A 22,436-nucleotide genomic window follows, 5' to 3' on the forward strand; every position below is an offset into this window, starting at 1 on the left:
TCCCTGTGTTTCCCACCCCCACTCTCTCTCTAACTCTCTCTCTCATCTCTCTTCAAAAAATTCTGCCTCAACATTTAGATGCTCAAACCTGGCTTCAATTGTTGGAATATGGATTCCAACTCTAGAAAATATTCAAAGGAAAGTTTTGCAATTTAAAACTGTTGAAGAAAATGAAAGAGAAGACAAGCTTTAACAATGGATATTATATATACCTATCAGTTCTTTCCCTCAGCTTCAACAGAAACTTCTCATTATCCTTTTCAGAAGTACCTACCAACATTTGCAACACTTTCTTTCTTTCAACTGTTCCAATATCAGTGACATCAATCTCACTCACCTCACCATTGGATGCAGTTAACAAGCCTCTCTTTAAATTCTTACCATTTTCCCCTTTTCTTTTAAATATTCAACTATGTGATATATTCATAAAAAATATATCACTTTAATATTCATGAATAATAAATAACTTATGTCATCAGGTTAATTTCTTAGAAGTTCATATTATTCTTTAACAAGACTAGTTGGTTAAGTTTGTTAGTCGATGAACGTTTCTAAATAATTATTCCCGAGGAGTGCTAGAGGACTAATATAAAAAAGTGAGAGTTGGCAAAAAACATGACAAATGCGACTGTTGGTCATAAAATAGGGTCTAGAACTACAAGGGGTATCTAGATAATTAAGAATATAAAAGCTCTTTTTCTTTGTGACATGGCTTATCGTTTTGTTTGTTAAAATCTCCTTTCAACTCTTCCATTTGTTTTAAGCTCCAATTCTTTAATACTTAGCAAGAACAGATAACTTATATCACCAGGTTGGTACCTCAGAAGTTCATATTATTTCTTTGACCATCAAGAGAGAAAACAAATGTATCAATACATCATTTTGCCCACTTCCTAGTTCCTAGTATGTTGATCATTGAAAGCTGGTAATCATTTATTTATCACAAGAAATAAAAAATAAAAAATAAAAATGTATTAATTTTGATTTTGTTTAGTCATAAAAGAATCATTTATGACCATGAATCCATAATTTGAAGATGCCAATACTATGGCATGCATCATTCATGCACCAATTATCAGCATATTTCATCTGGTTCAACTGGTAAAGCATCCAGTTTTGTATTCAAAGACAACAAAATTAAAAGGAAATGGTACACATTAAATTACATATTACATTCTCTCCCCTTAATTTTACCCTAAAATAATAGGTTTGAATCTAAGATCAGATCTTCATAAATTTACTGTAAGTGCAAAGGAACACTAGTAAATGATGGTGATTCCTACAAATCCAGCCTGGGCATGTGAATATGAAATTGGCAATAATCATAACAGAAAGTATAATTTTGACGTAATAAGAAAGCAATAAATTCTCAAAAGCAATAAGAAAGGATAAATTCTCAAAAGTCAAAACTCATAAAGAAGGCATAGGAGTTGACTAGAATCAAACCATTCAGAAGACAGCATGTCCGTTAGGGTTTGATTAACTGAAAGAGCTACTTGGAAGCTCAGGATATGGTGGTAAAACTAAGCTTTCGTGATAAATAAAGACGTACAATCCTATTGAAGGAGTAGGTTTCAATAGAGGAAATTCAAAGCTACCATTATCCAAATTATACAGAACTATCCTTGAAGGTGTTGCAACCGCCACAAGAATATTGTTTCCCCAGATATACAATGGACGAAAATGATAATTGGATAGACACGGAAGGGAGGGGATGATGGCCAATTTAGTCCAAGATTTAGGCACTCCATACTCCTTCATGACCCACACGAACCAACGAGTTTTCTCATGATCAAAACAATATGCAAGACAGTTCCTCAGCACACATAACTGTGGGGAGAAGAAGGTTTTATCATCCGGATCATTGAGCGGCAGAGAAAACTCACTAAAAGTCTCCTTCACCAAGTCAAGGGAAAAAACCATGGAACCCAGGATGGCATGGCTACGAATCCAATTAAGAGTGGCGGTGCCAGGAACAAATACCCCTTTATCATCACCCTTTATGCTGAGAAATGGGATACCTTGAATGGCTCTCTTGGAAGGATTGCGGCAAAATGTATAAATTCTAGTTGTATATTCCCGCCTGTGCTTTACAGTCACAACAAGCTTGTACTTGTCATTCACATGATCATAGCCGAAGCCGCGATCTGATAAGAAATCCCCACATTCCACCGATGCGGTTGTGAATAATCCAGTACAGGGATTCCACAACCTGAACCTGACACAGGTGTTGATGCCAACAACATCAAACCGCAAGCACAGCAATCCATGGCAAGAGCCAATAACTGTGTGGTTAAGTCTCTCCTCCAAGAGAACGACTTCCGTAGGTTTGGAAGGGTTCTCGACCAAGGAGCGTAAGGAGAAATCTCCGAATCCGTCGCGGTAATTATGATGATAAGCAACTCGTGGCCCACTCAAACTTGGATCCGCGGCGGTTGAATGTTGAAGATGGTCTTTGGCGAATTGGGAGCTGGAAATTAGGGTTTTCCATGAAGTGCACACTCTCCGTAACCGAAGCAGTGACCTTGCTGGAAGCCTCAGCAAAATTTCTCTGATGAGTTCATTCGGAAGAAACGGCAGCGGCTGCGATTGCGTTACCGTCGAAGACAGCAGCCGTTCCGGGGCGTTTATGGTGACTCTTAAAGGCTTCCTCTTCCTCTTCCTCTCCCTCTCGTAATAATCATGTGGCGGCTCCATAACAACTTCAAGAGAGGTTAGCGGCGGCCACGACTGCGAAAAGGTTTAGCTTCACAAACTTTGAACTTCCCGACTGCACTATAGTAGACTATCTACTTGACTGTTTCCAATTCCTATTTCTTTTTCCGTGGGCCACGTGACTACGTGTGCCTTTCAAAAAGAGTTAAATAACCAAACAAAATTCTTTTCTCAAATAAAATAAAAAATAAATAAATATTTTTCCAAACTCGAAATTCCAGCTTTATTCAAATTTTGAGCTCTAAATTATCCACCCATTTTTTTTATAAGAAAACTATAAAATTTACACAAGGAACTTAACTTACATTTGAAAAATTAACTATTATCCGGATAATTAAGGCATATAAGAATTTTGTTATTTGAGTCTTAATCTACACAGCGACTTATTGTTAATAATCTTGTTTGAACTCTTACCTTTTTGTTTCTTTTAAGCCCTTCAGTTATGTGGACACTAAAAAGGAAAAAAAAAAACTCAGTTATGTGATATGCCTATGAAAAACTGTTGTTTTAATCTTCATGAATAACGAATAATATTTAATAAATGTATATATTCTCCCAGTATGTATATGGTTATGTGGCATTGCTCAATGTTGAATACCTTTTGTCAACATGACCACTATTACCAATTTAGTAAGAAACTAAGAATAAACAAAAAAGAATAACATACAGTATTTTCTTTTGAAGATAAATTCCAATCTCATCTGTTATTGATGAGTCTATACTTAAGAATAAATATGTAACTTTCAATAATTACAGAAATTGCTCTCATTTAATATTTTCATATCGAGTCTTACATTAGAGAGGCGAATTAAGATAAAAGTTTTAGATTCTTCTGTTTCAATAACTAGTTTTTGAATTCTGGTTTTTCTGAAGTTTTATACTTGTAACAAATAGTGCTTTTATTGATAGTTGGCTAGACCATTACATGTGAAGGATTTTGATCGATGGAAGGTTTTGATCGACAAAAGAGATGACTGAGATCAAGTAAAATGTCAGAGTGTAGAGTGACTAGTGAAGGGATGAGAATGGATCCTCTCAATTTTTATCTTTTTACTTAGAAGGTAAAGTGTAATCTCTCACCATTAATTTTATAAGTAAGACTAAGAGAAGGCACGAAAAAAAAATATTGAAGGGTTAGAAATTGTTGTAAAATAAAGGATATATAAAATAAAGATGTATAAATAGAAGACTCTATTATTAATATAATTAGCTCAATAATTTTTATATATATATAATAATATTATATGTTGTATTGTGTATATATATACAAAGATAAGAAAAAGTATTAAAAATAAAGAGAGAGAGATTTGCATTTGATACTATCTCAATATAATAAAGATGGTTAATATTGCTATTAATATTATATGTAAAGAGTAATAGAAAATAGAATTTAAAATACTTATAAAATAAAAGAAGAGGAAGAATTGTAATAGTAATATAAGGAGAAGGGTATTTGATTGTAACATAAAAGAGGATTGATTTATTTGTATGAAAAAGAAGGAAGAATAATATTTTTGTTCTGTTGTTATTGTTGTGTGTAGAAAAAGAAAAGAAACTAAATACTTTATAAGAGAGAGAGAGAGAATATATTAGCTTTTTTTTATTGCTGTCTGTTTATTCAGATGGATGCTACTCCTATTTATAGACACAAATGGTCATCACTTTTCAACCTTCATTAAATCCATTCTCTCTTGAGAATGATTCCTTCAATATTGAGAAGGTGAGTCTACGTGGTCATCCATATCACAACACTCCCCCTTGGATGACCATTTAGGGTTATTGCCTCATTAAAACCTTACTAAAGAAAACCCTGTGGGAAAAACCTTAGTGAAGGAAAAAGAGTACAATATCCTTTGTGATGGGGACTGCCTCATTAAAAACCTTGTCAAGAAAAATCCAATGGGAAAAAAACCTGACCAAGGGAAAAAGAGTACAATCTCCCCCTCTTGCCGACATTATTTAACGTCTCGAAATCGACGCATCCCAATCTCATGTACCAATCTTTCAAAGGAGGATTTTGGGAGTGACTTTGTAAATAAATCTGCCAGATTGTCGCTTGAGCGGATCTGTTGGACATCAATCGTCCCTTGATTTTGAAGATAATGAGTGAAGAAGAATTTAAGAGAAATATGCTTTGTTCTATCACCTTTGATGTATCCACCCTTAAGTTGAGCAATGCATGCTGTATTATCTTCAAACAGGACGGTTGGAGCTATCTTATGATCAATCAGTCCACATGATGACAGAATATATTGAATCAGACTCCTCAACCAAAAACACTCGCGACTAGCTTCATGAATCGCCAGTATTTCAGCATGATTAGAGGATGTTGCAGCAATCGTCTGTTTCGTGGACCTCCAAGATATAGCTGTACCACCATATGTGAACAGGTATCCTGTTTGAGATCTCCCTTTATGTGGATCAGACAAGTATCCGGCATCTGCATAGCCAACTAGTTGTGACTTGGATCCATAGGGATAAAACAATCCCATATCAACCGTTCCATGAAGATATCGAAAAATTTGTTTGATTCCACTCCAATGTCCTCTGGTTGGAGAGGAACTATACCTTGCTAGTAAATTCACCGTGAATGATATGTCAGGTCGCGTATTATTAGCAAGATACATTAGCGCTCCAATGGCACTAAGATATGGTACTTCAGGACCAAGGATATCTTCATTTTCTTCTTTAGGACGGAATTGATCATTTTTCACATCCAAAGATCTTACGATCATTGGTGTACTTAATGGATGTGACTTATCCATATAAAATCTTTTCAAGATCTTTTCTGTGTATGTTGTTTGATGAATAAAGATCCCGTCTTTTATATGCTCGATCTGCAGGCCGAGACAAAATTTAGTCTTTCCAAGATCTTTCATCTCAAACTCTTCTTTTAGAGTTTTTATAATTGTTGGAATCTCTTCAGGAGTCCCAATTATATTTAAATCATCAACGTACACAGCAATTATAATGAACCCAGATGTAGTTTTCTTTATGAAAACACATGGGCAGATGTCATCATTCTTGAAATCGTTTTTGGCCAGATACTCAGTAAGACGATTATACCACATTCGTCCAGATTGCTTTAGACCATATAAAGATCTTTGTAATTTGACTGAGTATAGCCCTTGTGAATATTCATTGGATGGTTTAGATATCTTTAATCCTTCAGGGACTTTCATATAGATATCCCGATTTAATAAGCCGTATAAATAGGCTGTTACCACATCCATTAAATGCATATGCAGTTTATGATATGCAGATAAACTGACCAAATAACGCAAAGTTATCGCATCCACTACAGGGGAATACGTTTCTTCATAATCTATACCGGGCCTTTGTGAAAAACCTTGTGCCACAAGTCGGGCTTTGTAGCGCACAACTTCGTTTTTCTCATTTCGTTTTCTCACAAATACCCACTTATATCCAACAGGTTTTACATCTTCAGGTGTACGGACTACAGGTCCAAAGACTTCACGTTTTGCAAGTGAGTATAATTCAGCCTTCATGGCTGCTTCCCATTTTGGCCAATCATTTCTTTGTCGACATTCTTCAACTGATCTTGGCTCAAGATCCTTACTTTCATGCATGATATCTAATGCCACATTATATGCAAATATTTCATTGACAATTGTCTTATTTCGGTCCCATTTCTCTCCTGTAAAGACATAATTTATCGAGATCTCGTCATTTTCACAATTTTCAGGTACCTGAACGTCTTCTGGCGTTATATCAGAATTTTGGACAACTGCTGGTGTCTTTACTATGTCTTTTTCAACAGGAATCGTATTTACCTCTTTTCTCTTTCGAGGATTTTTATCTTTGGAACCGACAGGCCTGCCACGCTTCTGGCGTGTATTTGCTTCCGTGGCTATTTGTCCTACTGGGACATCAATTCGAATTGGGGCATTTTCCGCCCTTCCACGCTTCTGGCGTGAATTTGCTTCAGTGGCTACTTGTCCTACTGGGACGTCAATTCGAATTGAGGCATTTTCCGCTGGTATATAAGATTTGGTTATCCTCTTTGTATCGGAAAATGCATCAGGCAATTCATTTGCTATTCTTTGCAAATGTATAATCTTTTGAACTTCTAGTTCACATTGCCCTGATCGAGGATCTAAATGCATCAACGATGATGCATTCCAATTAAGTTCCTTTTCAGGAAGCTTATTCTCTCCCCCTAATGTTGGAAATTTTGATTCATCAAAATGACAATCCGCAAACCTGGCTTTAAATACATCTCCAGTTTGTATCTCAGGATACCTCACTATAGAGGGAGAATCATATCCAACATATATTCCCAATTTTCTTTGGGGTCCCATTTTGGTGCGATTAGGTGGTGCAATGGGAACATATATTGCACACCCAAATATTCTTAAATGGAAAACATTTGGCTGCTGGCCAAAAGCTAATTGTATAGGAGAGAATTGATGATAACTCGTTGGCCTCAGACGAATAAGTGCTGCGGCATGTAAAATAGCATACCCCCAAACCGAGGTTGGGAGATTTGTTCTCATAAGCAAGGGTCTAGCAATTAATTGGAGGCGCTTAATAAGTGATTCTGCTAACCCATTTTGTGTGTGAACATAAGCTACTGGATGTTCAACACTTATTCCATTAGCCATACAATAAGCATCAAAAGCTTGGGAAGTAAATTCACCAGTATTATCAAGACGAATTGCTTTAATTGGATTTTCTGGAAATTGTGCTTTTAATCGAATAATTTGAGCTAGTAATCTCGCAAACGCCAGGTTGCGAGAAGATAATAAGCACACATGTGACCATCTCGAAGATGCGTCTATCAGGACCATAAAATATCTAAAAGATCCACATGGTGGATGAATAGGTCCACATATATCACCTTGAATCCTTTCTAGGAATTCAGGGGACTCAAATCCAATCTTTACTGGTGATGGCTTTAAAATTAACTTTCCCTGAGAACATGCAGCACAACAAAATTCACTAGTTTTAAGAATCTTCTGGTTCTTTAGTGAATGTCCATGAGAGTTTTCAATGATTCTTCTCATCATGGTTGTTCCCGGATGACCCAATCGGTCGTGCCAAGTTATGAATTCATTTGGGCTAGTAAACTTTTGGTTTACAGTGGCATGTGATTCAATTGCACTAATCTTGGTATAATACAACCCAGATGAAAGTGAGGGTAATTTTTCTAATATAACTTTCTTATTTGAATCATGAGTTGTGATATATAAATACTCATGATTTCCCTCATTCATAGTTTCAACATGATATCCATTTCGGCGAATATCTTTGAAACTCAACAAGTTCCTCAGAGACTTGGTAGATAATAGTGCATTATTTATTATAAATTTTGTTCCTCCAGGAAACAAAATTATAGCTCTTCCGGAGCCTTCTATCACATTGCCTGAGCCAATAATAGTGTTAACATATTCCTCTTTTGGCACAAGATGGGTAAAATATATATCACTTTTGAGAATAGTGTGCGAACTTGCACTATCCGCAAGGCATACATCTTCATTACATATCCTTGCCATTCTTCAAAAACAAATAATAATAAAATGAGTAGTATGCACAGCTAAATTGATTACTTGATCAGAATTATTTTTCTAAGAAACACTGTACATAAAATAATGTCATATACTAAAATTTTATTTTAAAATTTGACACATTTAATAATTTCAAAATTCATATTAATATTTCATTATTTATGTACATCACATTTGAAACTTAAATACATAGAAAATAAAACTTAACAATAAGTTCTTTACATTATTTATTTACATATATACTTCACAATCCTACATATTAAACTATTCCATCATTGATCAAATGACCAATATTTCCTTCAGGGTCCTCAAAGAAATCAGATACATCATAATGAGTGGTGGAGTTCTCAGCATCATTTGAAACAAAATTTGTTTCCTTTCCTTTGTCGTTCTTTTTCAAAGATGCCTGGTAAAGATCGACTAGGTGCCTTGGGGTACGACAGGTACGTGACCAATGGCCCTTTCCACCACAGCGGAAACACTTCTCCTCGGTTGATTTATTCTGCCCGATATTCCTTTCTTTGTCCCACTTCTGGTGAGATCCTCTCTTTTGAACATAATTCTTTTTCCTTCCATAACTTTTCTTGTTATTAAAAGCTTGCCATTTACCTCTTCTGGGGTAATGATTTGCCGCATTTACTTCAGGAAATGGGGCGGCGCCAGCTGGGCGCGCTTCATGATTTTTCAATAACAACTCATTGTTGCGTTCGGCAACAAGAAGGCAAGAAATTAACTCAGAACATTTTTTAAACCCTTTCTCTCGATACTGCTGCTGCAGGAGCACATTCGAGGCATGGAAGGTTGAGAAAGTTTTCTCCAACATATCATGATCAGTTATTTTTTCCCCACACAATTTCATTCGTGAGGTGATTCGAAACATTGCAGAATTATATTCATTTATAGATTTAAAATCTTGTAAACGCAAATGCGTCCATTCATATCGGGCCTGAGGAAGTATTACCGTTTTCTGATGATTATACCTTTCTTCAAGATCTTTCCAAAGATCTGCAGGATCTTTTAATGTGAGATATTCATTTTTCAACCCTTCGTCAAGATGACGACGGAGAAAAATCATGGCTTTAGCTTTATCCTTCTGGGATGCATTATTTTCAGCCTTAATGGTATCTCCAAGATCCATTGAATCAAGATGGATTTCAGCATCTAATATCCATGATAAATAATTGTTTCCAGATATATCAAGAGCATTGAATTCGAGATGAGAGAGCTTCGACATAATGAAAATATTACCTGAGTCTTCCTAAAGATTTGATCAGAGTCTCGTGCTGATAACGTGTTGTAAAATAAAGGATATATAAAATAAAGATGTATAAATAGAAGACTCTATTATTAATATAATTAGCTCAATAATTTTTATATATATATAATAATATTATATGTTGTATTGTGTATATATATACAAAGATAAGAAAAAGTATTAAAAATAAAGAGAGAGAGATTTGCATTTGATACTATCTCAATATAATAAAGATGGTTAATATTGCTATTAATATTATATGTAAAGAGTAATAGAAAATAGAATTTAAAATACTTATAAAATAAAAGAAGAGGAAGAATTGTAATAGTAATATAAGGAGAAGGGTATTTGATTGTAACATAAAAGAGGATTGATTTATTTGTATGAAAAGGAAGGAAGAATAATATTTTTGTTCTGTTGTTATTGTTGTGTGTAGAAAGAGAAAAGAAACTAAATACTTTATAAGAGAGAGAGAATATATTAGCTTTTTTTTATTGCTGTCTGTTTATTCAGATGGATGCTACTCCTATTTATACACACAAATGGTCATCACTTTTCAACCTTCATTAAATCCATTCTCTCTTGAGAATGATTCCTTCAATATTGAGAAGGTGAGTCTACGTGGTCATCCATATCACAACAGAAATCACATTTTACTACCTCAATTGAAAAAAAAATTAAAAAGATCTATCTCAGTGGAGGGACTAACCGTGATCGAGTTAAGTACCTGTATCAGTATACATTTTTCTTTCTCCTAATTAATATGTATTTTACTATTTTCTCTACATAAATCTGTTTCGCCGTTGCCACAACATTAACATTTTAGTAATTAGATGTAATAACTATTGTGTTAAGCTCAATTGCTTATCTATGATGTTTAACATTGTTCATAATGTGAATGTTCATGCAAGGTAATTTCATATCATGTAAGTTCTTCCATAACGGGGAAAACTAAAACAAAGTTCAAGAGAATTTTGACGAAGTATAAAACAACTAAAAACGTTATGATTCCGATTCCAAGCCTATCCATTGAACTTTCAAGTTCATTAGCAATGTATCATTTTCTTCTACTAACTATGTTTCAACGAAGGATTCTAATTAATTATTCATCATAACAAATCAATAAAGAGGAAAAAGAATATAACTGCATTAACGGGTTTGCTTCGGTTTTACCAGTATAAGATTGATTGATGATGATTTTGTGTCCAAAGTTCAAATATTCTTAATACTATAGACCATACATGTATTGTTTATTTCTTATCCAATGGACAAAACCAGTTTTAAGTAACAATCCAAAAACCAAAATGTTGAAAAACCAACATGGAAGAACATAATATGAAACTGTAGTCATTAAATTATGGGATATTACAGTTTCTATTTTCTTTCTTCCCTTAACTTAACCCTAAAAATGATAACTTGTCATATAAAAATAGAACTTGATACTAGAAAAAATTAACTCTAATTGTAAATGAACACCAGTAAATGATAGTCATTCCTTAATATCCTAAATAAAGCAGAAAAATTGCTGTGACGTTGTGATTTAGCAATGGGGAACAATCATGTCAACAGAAAGTATAGTTTTGCAGCCCCACACCAAGTCTGAAAAAACTATATAAATAAATCATTCAACTAGAAGAATAGCTAGAAACTAAAGAGCGTGGGAAAGCCTTTACCAATAGAGGAATTCACTTGGAAGAGATGTAGGCATGGGTTTTTGATAACTTTGATCCGACGCATTTCAGATGTGCTACTTAGAAGACCACAGTGTGATGGTGAAACCAAGCTTTTATGATAAATATGGAATTGCTTTGCTGCCATCGAGTGCTTAGACAAAGGAGCAACTTTCATCATGTCATCTCTGTGGCCATGAATGACAGGGAACTTGAAGTTGCCATGGTTTAAGTTATACCTACTTATTCTTGAATAAGGAGCAGCAGTCCCATGAAGAACATCATTTTCCCAAAGATACAGAGGAATAATGTGTATGCTAAGGTACTGTGGGATCATGGTAAATTTAGTCCAAGATTCAGACACTCCATACTCCTTCATAAACCACACAGAGCAATGAGTTCTATGTTCACTTCAAATTGCAAGATAGTTCCTCAGCACACATAACTGCAGGATTTTGAAATGACAATACATATCTCTTATGATTAGGAGGGGAAAACAAACTATGTGATATATTCATAAAAATATATCACTTCAAAAAATAACTTATGTCATCAAGTTAATTTCTTAGAAGTTCATATTATTCTTTGACAAGACAAGGTGGTTAAGTTTGTTAGTCGATGAAAGTTTGTAAATAATTATTCCCAAGCAGTGTTAGAGGGCTAATATAAAAAAAAAATATGAGAGTTGGGAAAAAACATGACAAATGCGAGTGTTAGTCATAAAATAGGGTCTAGAACTACAAGGGATATCTAGATAATTAAGAATATAAAAGCTCTTTTTCTTTATGACATGGCTTATCGTTTTGTTTGTTAAAATCTCGTATCAACTCTTCCATTAGTTTTAAGCTCCAATTCTTTAATACTCATCAATAACAGATAACTTATATCACCAGGTTGGTACCTCAGAAGTTCATATTATTTCTTTGACCACCAAGAGAGAAAACAAATGTATCAATATATCATTTTTCCCGCTGCCTAGTATGTTGATCACTGAAAGCTGGTAATCATTTATTTATCACAAGAAAAAAATAATGTATTAATTTTGATTTTCTTTAGCCATAAAAGAATCATTTATGACCATGAATCCATAATTTGAAGATGCCAATACTATGGTATGCATCATTCATGCACCAATTATCAGCATATCTCATCTGGTTTAACGGGTAAAGCATCCAGTTTTGGATTAAAAAAAAAAACAAAATTAAAAGGAAATGGTACGCATTAAATTACATATTCCATTCTCTCCCCTTAATTTTACCCTAAAATAATAGGTTTGAATCTAAAATCAGATCTTCATCACAAGCATAAATTTACTGTAAGTGCAAAGGGACACTAGTAAATGATGGTGATTCCTACAGATCCGGCCTGGGCATGTGAATATGAAATTGGCAATAATCAAAACAGAAAGTATAATTTTGTAAAAAACTAGATAAATAATCAATGAATTAGAGAAGCAATAAGAAAGGATAAATTCTCAAAAGTCAAAATTCATAAAGAAGGCATAGGAGTTGACTAGAATCAAACCATTCAGAAGACAGCATGTCCGTTAGGGTTTAATTAACTGAAAGAGCTACTTGGAAGGCCAGGATATGGTGGTGAAACTAAGCTTTCTTGATAAACAAAGACGGACAATCCTATTGAAGGAGTAGGTTTCAATTCAGGAAATTCAAAGCTACCATTATCCAAATTATACAGAACTATCGTTGATGCATCCGCCACAAGAATATTGTTTCCCCAGATATACAATGGACGAAAATGATAATTGGATAGACACAGAAGGGCGGGGATGATGGCCAATTTAGTCCAAGATTTAGGCACTCCATACTCCTTCATGATCCACACGAACCAATGAGTTTTCTCATGATTAAAACAATATGCAAGGCAGTTCCTCAGCACAGATAACCGTGGGAAGATTAAGGTTTTATCATCCGGAACACTGAAGGGCAGGAAAAACTCACTAAAAGTCTCCTTCACCAAGTCAAGGGAAAGAACCAAGTACTCCAGAGTGTCATGCTGACAAACCCAATTAAGAGTAGCGGTGCCAGGCACAAATACCCCTTTACGATCACCCATTATGCTGCTTAATGGGATACCTTGAATGGCTCTGTTGGAAGAGTTGCGGCAAAATCTATAAATTCTGGGTGTATGATTCCCCTTGTGATTTACAAGCACAAGCAGCTTGTACTTGTCATTCACATGATCATAGCCGAAGCCGAAAACCGATAAGAACTTCCCACGTTCCACATATTGGGTTGTCAATAATCCAGTACAGGGATTCCACAACCTGACATAGGTGTTGATGCCAACAACATCAACCAAGCACAGCAATCCATTGCAAGAGCCAATAAGTGCGTGGTGTCGTCTCTCCTTGAAGAGAACGACTTCAGTAGGTTTGGAAGGGTTCTCGACCAAGGAGCGTAAGGAGAAATCTCCGAATTCGTAGTGGCAATGATAATGATAAGCAACTCGTGGCCCACTCAAACTTGGATCCGCGGCGGTTGAATGTTGAAGATGGTCTTTGGCGAATTGAGAGCTGGAAATTAGGGTTTTCCATGAACTGCACACTCTTCGTAACCGACGCAGCGATCTCGCCGGAAGCCTCAGCAAGATTTCTCTGATGAGTTCATCGGGAAGGAACGGCAGCGGCTGCGATTGCGTTACCGTCGAAGACAGTAGCCGTTTCAGGGCGTTTATGGTGACTGTTAAAGGCTTCCACTTCCTCTCGTAATAATCATGTGGCTGCTCCATAACACCTTAAAGGGAGGTTAGCGGCGGCCACGATGGCGAAAAGGTTTAGCTTCACAAACTTTGAACAAACTTTACTATTTCCAATTCCTAGAGTTAAATAACCAAACAAAATTAAAAAATTAATCCCACTTTTTTTTATGATTTTTTTTTAAAATAGGATAATTTTATGTTTGAATATTGTATATAAAAATATTTTTATTTAATTATCATATTTAGACAAGATAAGTTCAGTCACCAAAAATATTTAGACAAGATAATATAAAAATATCTTTTATTTATTTATAATATTAAAAATATATCTTTTAAGTAAAAAATATTTTTAAAAAATGTAAATTTAAGTTTTTTTTAAATATTTTTTAATTTATCTACTATTTTCAGTTTTATTACTAAAATTTTTTCAAACATATTAAAACAATAAAAGGAATTTTTTTATAAAAATTTTTTTTTATAAACTTAATTTCAACCAAATAAACTTAAAGTAAATTATCCATCTCGAGCAAGTAAGGGTTTCTTTAAAATTTCAAATATAAAATTTGATGACAGAAGAGGTTGAATTGGATGCAAAGGTTGCAAGAAGAAAGGATGGGTTGATTTCTGTGATTGTGTATGTAAGAAAAAAGAATAAAAACAACAATATTACTGTTCATACCCTGGCCCAATGTTAAGGGCCCAGGTCCATACGAAAGGTCTGATCCAATAGATTAGGCCTAGCAAAGCATCCACCTCCACTCAAGAGGTCGGTGTCAACCACGACTTTGTACGAAGAAGTCGGCTGTGAGATTAGCTGGCAGATAAATACTCATTCAAATGAGTAACCGCCCCTGAAATCTCTCTAACCACTTCATAAAGCCATATCTTAACCTCCCTAAGATAATGAGACGGTTACCACCCTAAAGATACGGCACTACTCCAACGGTGGTTATTGGCTCACCACTATAAATACACTGACACTCCTCAGGTATCCCTAAGTCCAATACTCTCTAAGACCTGCTTACACCCTTGCTAACTTAGGCATCGGAGTGTCTTTGCAGGTACCATCCCCCATTCACACGCGAGCACAAGTCGGACGGAGCCTCCCGAGTCGCAGATCCACCGGAGCTCTCCTCCTTTATACACTTGGGTCGCCGAACGCCATCTATTGGATTAATCTCCGGTTACCTACCGTAACATTGGCGCCGTTGCCGGGGACCCGAGAGATCGTCCATCAATGGCGGACAGATACCACGAAGAAGTCCGTGCAGAAACAGATTCCGAAGAAGAGAATCTGAATGCAGGCAATAACAATGAAGACCTGGCCCAGCACCAGGAAGATAACGACCAACACAGAGAGGGTACCTCCGGAGTGAAGAATCCGAAGGTAAATTCCTCAGATGGACGTGAATCAGAAAAAGGCGGACCGGCTCACGTAGATGAGCTAATGGGACTGGTCCATAGCCACCTGGAACAATTGGAACAAGAGCGGGAGAGGCAAAAGGAAACCGAAAGGTACCTCAAAGAGGAGATGGAACGGCGAAAAGAGTTAGAAAGAAAACTCTTGCAGCTAGAATCCTCCCTCAAGAACTCCCGCGATGAAGGAGAAGATCAACTCCCAGGCGGAGAAGATCCTTTCAGCGAGGACATAATGAGGGCAAAAGTTCCAAGGAACTTCAAAAGCCCTGATATGGACCTCTATGATGGAACTACGGATCCAAAGCATCATCTTAGCAACTTCAAAAGTCGGATGTATCTAGCTGATGCCTCCGACGCTACGAGATGCAAGGCTTTCCCGACCACTTTATCGAAAGCAGCGATGAAGTGGTTCGATAGCCTTCCCCCGAGATCCATCACTAGCTTTGAAGACCTCTCAAGGAAGTTCTTGATGAGGTTCTCAATCCAAAAAGACAAGGTAAAACATGCACCGAGCCTCCTGGGAATAAAACAGGAGGTCGGAGAATCTTTACGAGCCTATATGGAAAGGTTCAACAAGGCATGTTTAGAGATCCAAGACCTGCCCACAGAGGCAGTAATAATGGGATTAGTCAACGGACTTAGAGAAGGCCCCTTCTCACAGTCCATATCTAAAAGACACCCCGTTTCTTTAAGTGATGTACAAAAAAGGGCCGAGAAGTACATCAACATGGAAGAGAATGCAAAGCTAAGAGACCTGAGTTCGCGACCTGGACCCACTTCCTCCTCTAGGGAGAGAGAAAGGGAAGTCAAGAAGAAGGAAGAACTCGGTCTCGAGAGGCCCAGGAAGTACCACTCTTATACTCCTCTAAAGACTTCTATAGTGGACGTATATAGAGAGATTTGCAACACTGAAAGGCTGCCACCCCCAAGACCTATTAAAAATAAAAAAGGGGGAAGTTGCAGCGAGTATTGCGAGTACCATAAGATATATGGTCACTCCACCAACGACTGTTACGACCTCAAAAATGTGATAGAAAAGCTGGCTAGAGAAGGTCGGCTTGACAGATATCTCATGGAGAGGTCGGACACCCATGGAAAGAGAAAGCGAGATGATATGGACAGGAGAGATCCGCCACCACAGACCCCAGAAAGACATATCCATATGATCTCGGGAGGATTTGCGGGAGACGGGATCACCAAATCTTCTCGCAAAAGACATCTCAAAAGAGTCTACCAAGTCGAGGAAGAGACACCCGACTTCCCCACTATCTCATTCACGAAAGAAGATGGGCAAGGGATAATACCCGGGCATGATGATCCCGTAGTAATAACCATGATCCTAGCTAACGCCCATCTCCATAGAACCCTAGTAGACCAAGGAAGCTCGGCGGACATCCTTTTCAAGCCCGCCTTCGACAAGCTAGGGTTAGAAGAAAAAGAGTTGAGAGCTTACCCCGACACCCTATATGGATTAGGGGATACGCCAATAAAACCACTGGGATTTCTATCCCTTCACACCACCTTTGGAAAAGGGGAAAAATCAATGACTCTGAGCATAGACTTTATAGTCATCGATGAAGGGTCAGCCTACAATGCCTTAATCGGCAGAACTACCCTTAATCGCCTTTGAGCAGTGGTATCAACTCCTCACCTCTGCATGAAATTCCCAACTCCCGGAGGAATAGCAACGGTGAGGGGAGATCAGAAATTGGCGAGGAAGTGCTATAACGAAAGCCTAAATCTGAGAGGAAAGGGCAAAGAAGTCCACACCATAGAGTTGGGTGGAGCAAGAACCAGGAAAGAGCTACGACCCCAGCCGGGAGGAAAAACCGAAGAGATACAAGTCGGAGAGGAGGAAGGAAAAAGCACTTACATAGGAGCCAACCTAGGGGAAACCCTGAAACAAGGGTTGAGTGAACTCCTAAGAGCTAATTCCGACCTCTTCGCCTGGAAGGCGTCCGATATGCCCGGGATCGATCCCGAGCTCATGTCCCATAGGCTCTCGGTTTACCCAGGGTCCCGACCTGTACAACAAAGAAGACGTAAGCTCGGCCCAGAACGAGCCTCAATAGTAGAAGAACAAGTACAGGCGCTCCTGGAAGCCGGCTTTATTAGAGAGATCAAATATCCAACATGGCTAGCCAATGTAGTGCTAGTCAGAAAACAAAATGGTAAATGGAGAATGGGCGTCGACTATACCGACTTGAATAAGGCATGTCCTAAGGACCCTTATCCCCTACCGAGTATTGATACCCTGGTGGACTCCAGCTCAGGGTACCAATACCTATCATTTATGGACGCCTACTCGGGATACAACCAAATCCCGATGCATGAACCCGACCAGGAGAAAACATCGTTCATCACACCAAAAGCCAACTATTGTTACGTGGTCATGCCATTCGGACTAAAGAATGCAGGAGCCACGTATCAAAGGCTGATGAACAAAGTGTTTTCCCCCCATCTAGGGAGCCTAATGGAGGTATACGTCGACGACATGTTAGTAAAAACCAAGCAAGAAGTCGACCTCTTAACCGACCTCTCACAAGTCTTCAACACTATAAGGCTGCACGGGATGAGACTAAATCCCGCAAAATGCGCCTTTGCAGTAGAAGCGGGAAAATTTCTAGGCTTCATGCTAACGCAAAGAGGGATTGAGGCCAATCCCGACAAATGCAGGGCCATCCTAGAAATGAAAAGCCCGACTTGTTTAAGAGAGGTTCAACAGCTTAATGGCCGACTTGCAGCCCTCTCCAGGTTTCTGGCAGGATCGGCACTAAAGTCCCTTCCATTATTTTCCCTATTAAGGAAGGGATGCCAGTTTGAATGGACTCCGGAATGTGAGGAGGCGTTCCAAGAGTTCAAAAACTTCTTAAGCCAACCTCCCATATTGACCCGACCAATACCGGGAAAAGACCTCGTCCTATACCTGTCCGTCGCAAACAGGGCTGTCTCATCAGCCCTGATCAGAGAAGACGAGGTCGGGCAACACCCGATCTATTTCACCAGTAAGGTTCTACAAGGTCCTGAGCTAAGGTACCACAAACTAGAGAAGTTTGCTTACTCCCTAGTGATAGCCTCACGAAGGCTACGACCTTACTTCCAAGCTCACACAATAAGAGTCCGTACGAACCAACCCATGAAGCAAATCCTTCAAAAAACGGATGTTGCAGGGAGAATGGTTCAATGGGCGATAGAGCTCTCCGAGTTCGACCTGAGATATGAAACGCGGACAGCGATTAAGGCCCAATGCCTCGCCGACTTCATTGCGGAATACGCAGGTGAACAAGAGGAAAAACCGACTACATGGGAACTCTATGTAGACGGATCCTCCAACAAGACAGGAAGCGGCGCAGGCATAATATTGGTAGATGGAAAAGGAACCCAAATAGAGGTCTCCTTGAAATTTGAATTTCCGGCTTCAAACAATCAGGCAGAATACGAGGCTTTGATTGCCGGGTTAAAGTTAGCAGAAGAAGTTGGCGCTACAAAGGTGATGATCTACAGCGACTCACAAGTGGTGACCTCCCAAATAATTGGAGAATATCAGGCGAAGGACCCCAATATGAAGAAATACTTGGAAAAAACCTTGGAACACCTTGGGCACTTTGCGGAAACCAAGGTTAAGCACATAACTCGGGATCTAAATAGCAGAGCTGACGCCCTGTCCAAGTTAGCAAGTACCAAACCTGGAGGGAACAACAGAAGCCTGATTCAAGAAACCCTCCAAGAGCCCTCGGTATCAAAAACAGAAGAGGAACAAGAGGTACTTGAGGTAGCCGGCCTAGACCTCGGATGGATGAGCCCCTTAGTCGAATACCTGAAATTCGACATCCTCCCCAAAGAGGAGAAAGAAGCTAAAAAGATCCGAAGGGAAGCACAACATTATACTTTGGTGAGAAATGTCCTTTACAGAAGAGGGATATCAACACCATTGCTGAAGTGCGTACCGACCTCAAGAACCACCGAGGTGTTGGAGGAAGTACACAGTGGGATCTGCGGAAACCATCTCGGAGCAAGGTCGCTGGCCAAGAAAGTAATCCGAGCAGGATTCTATTGGCCGACCTTGCAGAAAGATGCAACAGACTTTGTGAAAAAATGCCAACCATGTCAGATGCACGCAAATTTCCACGTAGCTCCACCTGAAGAGCTCATCAGTATCACTTCTCCCTGGCCTTTTGCAAAATGGGGAATGGATTTGTTAGGTCCTTTTCCCCAAGCACCAGGGCAAGTCAAATACTTGATCGTGGGAATAGATTACTTCACAAAGTGGATAGAAGCAGAACCATTGGCCACTATCACCGCTCAAAGAAGTCGCAGGTTCCTCTACAAAAACATCATCACAAGGTATGGAATACCTTATTCCATCACCACAGACAATGGAACCCAATTCACCGACGCCACCTTCAGAAATCTAGTAGCCAGTCTGAAAATCAAACACCAGTTCACCTCGGTAGAACACCCACAAGCCAATGGGCAAGCCGAGGCAGCTAACAAAGTTATACTGGCAGGATTAAAGAAAAGACTACACGAAGCAAAGGGAGCTTGGGCTGAAGAGCTCCCTCAAGTATTATGGGCTTATAGGACAACTCCCCAATCCGCCACAGGAGAAACACCCTTCCGACTAGTTTACGGCGTAGAAGCCATGATTCCTATAGAAATCAATGAGCAAAGCCCAAGGGTAATTCTTCATGATGAGGTCGGAAATATACAGGGGCACAAAGAGGAGCTCGACTTACTCCCAGAAGTCCGAGAAGGGGCCCAGATAAGAGAAGCTGCACTGAAGCAAAGAATGACTACGAGGTACAACAAAAAAGTCATTCGAAGAACATTCGCTACAGATGACTTGGTCCTAATCAGAAATGACATCGGAGTCAACAAATCGGGAGAAGGAAAACTCGCCGCAAATTGGAAGGGACCATATAAAGTCAAAGAAGTCTTAGGAAAAGGTTATTATAAAGTAACCGACCTAAATGGCACTGAGCTACCAAGGTCGTGGCATGCTTGTAATATGAAAAGGTACTACAGTTAAAAGCGAACTCTACTCCCTGATGTACTCTTTTCCCAACTTCACGATTTTTTCCCAAAGAAAAGGGTTTTTTTCTGGAGAAGGGTTTTTAACGAGGCATCATAGTAGATGCTAAGGGAAAATAGGCTATCAAGACCCTTAGTAGCAAAAAGGTACCTTCCCAATTAATAAAGATCTTTTTCATTTACTATATCTCTCTTAAATATCCTTCTTTATTTTTTCTAAGTATTTCTACGAAACGCGCCGACTTAAGCTCGACAAAGCGTGAAAATCCCATGAACCGACCTAGATGGTCGTCAGGATAAAACGACGAGGTACAAGTCGGCGTAAAGAGGTTATAGGAGTTGATCGTAAGAACTCAGGAATCATCCGACTCTCAAGTCGAAATGAAAATCCGAGTGAAACGAACTCGAAAGAGCTCTGAGTAAAAAGAAAACCGAGCTCCGAGTAAAGGAAAAACGCATCACAAAAATAACCTAAGTCATAAAAACTCACTAAAGCAAAAGTTGAGTATAGAGGATAACAAAAGAGACGTCAAAACCTGGGGAAAAGTTCAAAGGTTGCATGCAAACCTTTGAACGAAAAAAGCTTGAGAAAACAATACAAGCTAACAAAAGGTTTTTCCAGAAAAGATCAAACGGAAAAGCATGTGCACACACAAGGTAACTTAAACCCTTATCCAAAAAAAGGGCACTTATTTTTAAACCCTTATCCAAAAAGGGTTGGAATATTTTGTTTACGACCTTGAAAGGCCAAAAATAAATTGTTCACAACCACCAACAGAGAAACAGAGTTTAAAAAAGAGGGGACCCACAGGCCGGGCCCCCATATAGCCACAAAAAATAAAAGAATCATTTCTTCATGAGGGGCGCCACCAGGACCAGCCGGAGGAACGGAGGAAGAACCCGAGGCATCCGTAGGACGAGGAGGAGACTCTATAATCCTCTGCCCCCGAGTCTTCAGGTCCGACTCGGAAATAACCTCGGGAGCAGGAGGATACACGATGGCACCATCAATGACTACCTTGTCGGGATGTAAAGGAGAAAGGTCCAAGTCGGGAGCGATAACTCTTACTTGTTCCAAGAAAATTCTCCAAGACTCCTCGGCACCATCGGCGATAGAGTCCTCCAACTCGGCGTATGCGTTCCGAGAGTTCAGCAAGTCCTTCCTCACGGCCACAATATCTTGGAATAAGCTATGGTAGCTGTCTTGCGCCGTCTTCCTCAGGTTAGCCTCCAAAGTGCACTGAGCCCGGAGCTTACCTACCTCCTCCCTAAGGTGATCCCTCTCCTTCCTCAATTTATCTCTCTCCTCCCTCAACTCCTTCTCATGTTTTTCAAAAAGAAGAAGTCTCCCCTCCAACTCCTCAACCCTCGAGGTTGCACCCAAGGAGCTAAGGAGAGCCTTCTCAAAGATGTCCAAAAGTTTGCCGCAAACACCCGCCGCCCTAAAACTCTCCTCAGCTATGGTGGTAAGGTGGTTTCGAACAGAAACATCATCCATACTGATAAAAGGATAGATGTTCTTTCGGACGAATGCCATAGCATCCGCCTTAACCCCACCATCAAAAGAAGAAGAGCCAGACTCTAAAGTCTTGCGCTTCTTCTTCTCGGGCTCGGAGAGAATTTGGGCAGAAGGGGGTGGTCGAGGCAAACTCGAGGAAGAAATAACAATGGGTTGAGAAGGAGTGCCAGTATTCTTAGGAGGAGGAGGAGGAGGAGGAGGAGAAGTGATCGCCCCAGCACCCCCGGACCTAGCCCGGGACTTCGCCTTGGCCTCCCGGACCCTTTGGTAGGCCTCCTGAGCGTTCTTTTTTGCCATATCTACAAAAGAAACAACCAAGTTACAAGTCGATAAAATGTAAGTCGGCGGAAACAACTCGGAAATAAAGAATGCATGCACTACCTATTTGAGATTGAACGAAAGTCGGTGTTCCCTGAAGAATTTTTCTGGTATCCAAATACGGGGACTTCCCCCACGCTTCTCGGAAGAACCCTACAATGGCCGCCTCCACCTCATCCAGGTCATCGGGACCATACTTCTCACAAGAGGAGGGCGGCGACCAATAAAGGGGGAAGCGGGGAGAGGAATGCTCATCCAGGAAA

General features: G+C 39.0%; 2 protein-coding genes across 4 annotated transcripts; both read right to left on the reverse strand.

The window, feature by feature from the left end:
• Nucleotides 1-1,429: 1,429 nt before the first annotated feature.
• On the reverse strand, nucleotides 1,430-2,813 carry LOC130951955 (F-box/kelch-repeat protein At3g23880-like). Its single transcript, XM_057880716.1, has one exon. The coding sequence runs from the start codon at nucleotides 2,695-2,697 to the stop codon at nucleotides 1,480-1,482; it is 1,218 nt and encodes a 405-aa protein (XP_057736699.1). The 5' UTR covers nucleotides 2,698-2,813; the 3' UTR covers nucleotides 1,430-1,479.
• Nucleotides 2,814-10,798: 7,985 nt separating this feature from the next.
• Nucleotides 10,799-13,970, reverse strand: LOC130947753 (F-box/kelch-repeat protein At3g23880-like). Of its 3 annotated transcripts, none has more exons than XR_009072792.1 (2): nucleotides 11,172-13,970; nucleotides 10,799-11,106 (listed from the first exon to the last, which is right to left on the reverse strand). XR_009072792.1 is itself a non-coding variant. In XM_057876457.1 (2 exons), exon 1 carries the CDS (start codon nucleotides 13,914-13,916, stop codon nucleotides 12,726-12,728), a length of 1,191 nt encoding a protein of 396 aa, XP_057732440.1. In that variant the 5' UTR covers nucleotides 13,917-13,970; the 3' UTR covers nucleotides 10,814-11,613; nucleotides 12,693-12,725. The 3 variants fall into 3 exon arrangements, 1 of the variants encoding a protein (XP_057732440.1); XM_057876457.1 differs by having other exon boundaries at nucleotides 10,814-11,613; nucleotides 12,693-13,970; XR_009072790.1 differs by having other exon boundaries at nucleotides 10,883-11,097.
• Nucleotides 13,971-22,436: the final 8,466 nt, after the last annotated feature.

This window comes from Arachis stenosperma, chromosome 9 (assembly GCF_014773155.1).
Source record: "Arachis stenosperma cultivar V10309 chromosome 9, arast.V10309.gnm1.PFL2, whole genome shotgun sequence".
Classification (NCBI taxonomy): Eukaryota; Viridiplantae; Streptophyta; class Magnoliopsida; order Fabales; family Fabaceae; genus Arachis; species Arachis stenosperma.

Coding starts and splice junctions, on each gene's coding strand:
- LOC130951955 (XM_057880716.1), bottom strand. CDS start 2,697: ATGGAGCCGCCACATGATTATTACGAGAGGGAGAGGAAGAGGAAGAGG.
- LOC130947753 (XM_057876457.1), bottom strand. CDS start 13,916: ATGGAGCAGCCACATGATTATTACGAGAGGAAGTGGAAGCCTTTAACA.